We start from the raw sequence: 6,492 nt of genomic DNA, 5'->3' as shown, positions 1-6,492 counted from the left end.
AGACAGACAGACAGACAGACAAAAGCTGAGGCATAAACATTGAGGGCAATGTTTAAAACTAGACCCTCACTTTCTATATAAAAGCCTGTCATTTAAATATACCTTCATGTACAAATGCAGAATTTACCCCCTCTCTTCTTCCAACCAATCTCCATCTCTACTTAATTCTCAATCTACTTTTACATCAGTTCCTTTTGCTTTCCATATGGATTTTCTTCTTTGAAGTAAAAAGCACCAATGCAGAGGCCTTCATCTCCCCTACCACATGTCTAGTAACAGTTCTTATTTAAAAACATTAGCACCTATTTCCTTTCCTACTTTTAAACAAGTGCTTTATTAATGAATTATGTTGCAGAGGCTATTACATAATAGTCAAGGGCAATTTATTAGATTTTTAAATTCTCAGGATTCCTGCCATATATCACATTGGGATCAGCTTGGTGTTTTCCCAGTATCTTTTCCTACAAACTATTATTTCCTCATCTCAATGTTTACATGAAAGATACTTTCCTGCCTAAGTTTTCCTTTTCAAGAAAATAAAGATTGTTTTATTTCATTATTTCACTTTTTGAGAACATCTGCTCTCAATTCTGGGGATATAGCTGCATTATACTGCAGCATAGGAAACCAGGGTTCACATGTTTATAGCTTCAGGAAATGGGACTAAAGTGAGTTCTAAAAGACAGGAATAAAGGCAAAGCAGGTATTTCCAGACTTTTACTTACCTGCCCCCCAGGGCTAGATGCTCCTCTCTTTAGAAAACAATGGAGTTTTTCTACTGATTTCACTGACTGCCTACCATTAAGAACATTTCCCAAATTCCTGTTTATTATCATAATGGTTTTCAGCAGGGACTGAAAACCCTCTTGGAATTTTAAATTTTGTATTTTCATTCTAACAATAACCAATTAAAAAAAATCAACACAAGTATATTCTGGATCACCTAGATGACAGAGAAAACCTGTGGAATTTCTGCACTGAATTTGCTTTTGTGTTCATAATCATGGTACCACCCACTCTAAATTGCATCCACTAATGAGAAATTAACACAAGTTTACTTATTATATGATACACTTATATCAAGTGAAAACCAAATTATGCCAAAGGACACTAGATGAATGAAAAGTTCACAGCAGTTTTAACAGACAAAAAAGGTGGGAGAATTGAGTCATTATTCTATACATGGTACAAGAATAGAAACCTAAATAGAAGAGCTGTATATAGGTTATTCAAATTTGAAAAGCATTAGTGTAAGATACAGAAATATCAAGAATTCAAGAGAGCAAAGGAAGGTTTAAAGCATACAAATTCACCACAGCTCTTCTTTGGCTGCATTTTACTTAATAATCAATCATTTTTCACATTCTGGTCTGGCTCATGCTTGCACTATAGAGATCAAAGCCAGGAGGAAAATGGAATCTGACACACACTAATACAGTAGTTCCCCCTTATTCGTGGCACATAGATTCCAAGAGCCTCAGTGGCTGCCTGAAACTACAGGCAGTGGGAAATGCTACATATACTATGTTCTGTCTTATACATATGTACCTGTGATAAATTTTAATTTATTAAATAGGCACAATAAGAGATTAACAATACAACAATTATAAGAATATACTATAATACATAGTATACTACATACCGTGTTTCCCCGAAAATAAGACACTGTCTTATATTTATTTTTTCTCAAGAAGACACACTAGGGTTTATTTTCAGGGGATGTCTTATTAAGTGTAATACAACAATCTACATTTATTCAAATACAGTTAAGTCATCTTCTGGAACCTGACAGGGGGAGGGGACCTTGTTGGTGGGGCTGGCCCTAGTGATGCGTGAACTCCTTTCCCCTAGCTGTTCGCACGCGTGCAACAGGATGCCTGCGGCTACAGTTACCACATGTGCACCAGTGCAAGTGCAAACGGCTCTGAGAGAGGAGCTGTGGCAGATAAAAGGTATTCCAGTCTTCCTTACCACTCCACGCAGAAATGCATGGCATGGCTATGCCGATATGCTGCATTGCCACGCCCATCACCAGGTCTTATTATGGGGGTAGGGCTTATATTTAACAAATGCATAGAGATCCCGTTAGGGCTTATTTTTGGGGGAGGTCTTATTTTTGGGGAAATACGGTATACACATATAAATATGTGTATGTATATATAGTATATATTTTGTGAATGTGGTCTTTCTCTGGAAATATCTTATTGGACTGCACTTACCTATTTTCAGACCACGCTTGACCAAGGGGTAACTGAAACACTGGATAAGGGAGAAACTACTGTATTTGTGGCAGTCTATTTTTTTTTTTTTTTTTTTTTGAGACAGAGCCTCAAGTTGTCCTCCTGGGTAGAGTGCCATGGCAGCACAGCTCACAACAACCTCTAACTCCTGGGCTCAAGTGAGTCTCCTGCCTCAGCCTCCCAAGTAGCTGGGACCACAGGCACCCACCACAACGCCTGGCTATTTTTTGGTTGGTTGCAGCCGTCATTGTTGTTTGGTAGGCCTGGGCTGGATTCGAACCCGCCACCTTGAGTGTACATGGCTGGCGCCTTAGCCACTTGAGCCACAGGCGCCGAGCCTATTTGTGGCAGTCTTGATGGAAAAAAAAAAAAAGAAATGAGGGCAAGGACTGTTAAATAAGTTACATGACCTCGATTTCCGCATTCAATCTGTCAGAAATTCCATAATAAGGGTAACGTAACAGGTGGAGAACACTTAGATTAAACCAAAAAGAACTTTTCCTTTCTTCATGAAAAGAATAATTATTAAAGAAAACATGTAAATCCAAAAAAATAGAACAAAGAAGATAAAATCATTTCATTTTTCTCAACCAAATTTGTTCCAACCAAAATGTTGTTTTTCCTCTCTTAACATGGCTGAAATCATAGTACAACTCAGCCCCTAAATTCAAATAGGCTGCTTGAGATTCTCTCGGTTTACAGCCAGGTGAGAGACCCTAAATATCTTCTGACCCAGATTCAAAATAAACCTGGAACACAAAGATCAAAGAACACTTTATCTTAGACTACTTAGTGCTTACAAACTTTTTAAAAGAGAGAGGGGCAATATCTTGGTCTGTTGGCCAGTGAAAGCTATGACCTATAATTTTGGCATTAAAATGCTACTGATATCTTTAATTCTAAATAGAAAATAAATAAATAAATAATTAGAATAAGAGGACTTTCTAAAGAAAGGTAATGAGACTGTGAGGTCAAGGAAAGTAACTGGAATCATAAACCATTAGAGAAAGAAAAACATACTTTGATTCCAGAAGTGCAAATTATTTTACCTACAGACCTAAATAACTTTACTTCCTATCATAAAAAACTGTTAACTAAATTAATATACAACACATTTTTAAATATAGAAAATGTATGCTTAAAGTACACATTAAAAAGTCAACCATTTCTAACCCATGAAAAATATATAATGAGATAAAAATAAAAGAGAGAAGGAGGGGTTCGAGAAACATGACTAGTTTAAATGATCTAGCATTAAACACATTCACACAGGTTTAATCTTGGCTTTGTCATAAGCTACCCATGTAATCTTGAAAAGGTCACTTGGTACCTTTGGCCAAAGTTTCTAAACCTGTAAAATGAGGAAACTAGAGATTCACTTTAGCTATAAACCCTACTGAGATATCCTTTTATTTTCTCCTGCACATTTAATCTCATAAATCAAACTAAGGTATAAAAACTTCTTAAAATCTCTCTTAAAAACATTCCATATAAGTATCAAAACAAAACAAAAAAATTTTCTGGAAAATTAGTAATTCTGCTGTTTAACTTTGGTTCCATCTAATTAGTTAAGGCTATGCTTTTCCAATGTCTAGTGACATCCAGTTAACATATTACTTGTTTTAAATGTGTACTCCCAGAAAGATTGCATCTACTTTTTAATGCTGCTCCTAAAACACCAATAGGAAAGTAAAAGAGAAAAAAAAACAATACCATCTATAATAAACTCTATGTTTTAATAGTTCAAAAGAGTAAAGAAAAATATGAATTGTATGTTATCATCTATACTATGTTCCTCTAAGTAAATAAAAAATTAACTTCTGAAATTAAGTTTGTCAAAATTTATATATGAGATCATGACCCTACTCAAATTTTATATTTGAATGATATAGGTACATTGTCCTTACCTTGCAAATTAAAACTCAGGCTGGAGACTGTCTTTAAGAAATCAATGGGAACAAAACTATATAATGTAACACTGAAGTACAGATATTCAATTACCTTTACGTGCAGAACTGCTGTGTACCTTGTAGTCAAGCAGTTAACTAGTCATAAAATAGTTCAGTCTAAGAACAAGAAACTCAAGTTTTAGTTAACAACTGTTAATGTGTTTTAAAACAAAAGCTCATTTTGACTCACCTTAGTCCAAGGATGTGCCTTAATTTGGGGAAATTTGAATTCTGTGTAGTTTGGGTTCATTTCTCTAATTTGCTCCCTTGTTGGCGTTCCCAGGACCTAGATAAAGAAAGCAAATTATTGCCATCTTTTCCCATACACTTACAAATATACTCTCTAAGTTTTAATGTACTGATTTCACTGAAAAAAGAGGAATTCCAAAGTTAAATAAAATACCCAAATTGTTAAATGCAGCAATCCTATGGTTTGATTGTGTCCCTGCCAAAGTTCATGTATTGGAAATTTAATTCCTAGTGAAACAGTGTTGAGAGGTAGGACCTTTAAGAGGTGATTAGGTCATGTGAGTTCTGCCCTTAAGAATGGATTCCTGTTGTTATGAAGAGAGTGGGTTGGTTATAAAAGTGAGTTTGACTTCCTCTTGCTCTCGCCCTCTCTTGCCCTTCTGCCTTCCACCATGGGATAAATGTAGCATGAAGGCTTTACCAGATGCAGGCCCCTCATCTTTGGACTTCCCAGCTTCCAGGACTAACTAAATAAACTTCTATTATTTATAAATCACCCAGTCTATGGTTTTCTGTTAATAGCAACAGAAAATGGAGAAGCAAACGTTGTGAAAGCCATTTTAATCTGTAACTGCCTATAGATTCCATGCTATGCTACCATGGACAGATTTCTATGATAACAATACTGTTAAATCAGGGTTATAAAAAAGATTACTGAACTCAAATATATTTAGGTAAAAATCAAGCATCTTTCTTCTATCTAGAAAAACAATCTACTGCAATGATCACATCTGAAATGAGAGGATACAAAAATCCATGGATGCTCAAGTCTCTAATGGCATAATTTTGCATATAATTATTTATATGCACACATATAATTTAAATCATCTCTTGATTACTTATAATACCTCATACAATATAAATGCTATGTAAATACTTGTATAGTATATATTATTTATATTATTCTTTTTTGTTGTATTGTTATTTTTTATTGTTTTTTTCCTAAACATTTTTAATCTGCAGTTGGTTGACTCCATGGATGTGGAACTCACAGAAATGGAAGGTCTACTATATTACCAATATATTCATTAGGCAAACCTTACTCAAAAACTGCCATGAATAATTCCACTCGTCATTAAATATTCACTGAGTATGTCTTGTGTACAAGGAACTATGTTACAATCCATGGGGGATATAAAGAACAAGAGATTTCCCACTACAACGAATTTACATATTTGTGTAGTGAAAAAGTGTAACTACAATGAAGACAAAAATATGTCAAACACTTCTTTTTCTCTAGAGCTATACTAGGCAGTGGAAAAAGGAAAGTACATGGTTGAACAAACAGGTAATAAGAAGAAACATTAAATCGTAAAAATGAGGACTTTGCTACTTATAATTTAAGGACAGCTGCACCAAAGGCGGGAAATACAATGATAAATACTTGATTTTTGGTGGCAACTAATGAAAAATTAGGCATAATTCCATAATCCTTCAGGGCAAAGTGAGAATTTCTAGTTTTTTTTATTGGCTTTAATTCTCTAGACTATATTAGAACTTTCAGAATTCCTTCAAAATCTAAATACAGTAGGACCTCTATAAGTTGACCACCCAAAGGGACTATAACAAACTGATCAACATGTGGTGGTCACGATAAAGAACTAGTCCTCTGGGGCAGCACCTGTGGCTCAGTGAGTAGGGCGCCGGCCCCATATACCAAGGGTAGTGGGTTCAAACCCGGCCCTAGGCAAACTGCAACAACAAAAAAATAGCCGAGCGTTGTGGCGGGCGCCTGTAGTCCCAGCTCCTGGGTATGCTGAGGCAAGAAAATCACCTAAGCCCAAGAGCTGGAGGTTTAAAAAAAAAAGAACTAGTCCTCCTATACTGACAGATATGTGGAATGCCTGTCCAGTTTATGAAAATTAGGTCAACTTAAGGAGGTGATCAATGTAGGGAGGTAGTCAATAATGAAGTTTGTTAAAAAGGTACTCGTAAGAAACTGAAAAGGCAAGTCATGAGTTGAAAGAACACTTGCAAAACGTTCTGCAAAAGATCTGTATTTAGAATAAAGAACCCTTACAATTAAAAAATAAGACAAGCCAAAAAAAAAAAAA

At 35.4% G+C, this 6,492-nt stretch overlaps 1 protein-coding gene across 1 annotated transcript in view; it reads right to left on the bottom strand.

Annotated features, from left to right (window-relative positions):
• The window catches only part of GSK3B (glycogen synthase kinase 3 beta), a 210,936-nt gene that overhangs the window by 40,087 nt on the left and 164,357 nt on the right, over positions 1-6,492 (bottom strand). Inside the window, exon 7 of the mRNA XM_023516300.1 lies at positions 4,380-4,475. Within this exon, the coding sequence (XP_023372068.1) occupies positions 4,380-4,475 (96 nt within the window). The remainder of the gene's footprint in view (positions 1-4,379; positions 4,476-6,492) is intronic.

This window comes from Otolemur garnettii, unplaced genomic scaffold, assembly GCF_000181295.1.
Source record: "Otolemur garnettii isolate 467f Iridium unplaced genomic scaffold, OtoGar3 scaffold00089, whole genome shotgun sequence".
Classification (NCBI taxonomy): domain Eukaryota; kingdom Metazoa; phylum Chordata; class Mammalia; order Primates; family Galagidae; genus Otolemur; species Otolemur garnettii.
The sequence above is the reverse complement of the archived record's forward strand: the minus strand, read 5'-3'. Positions and strand labels throughout refer to the sequence as shown.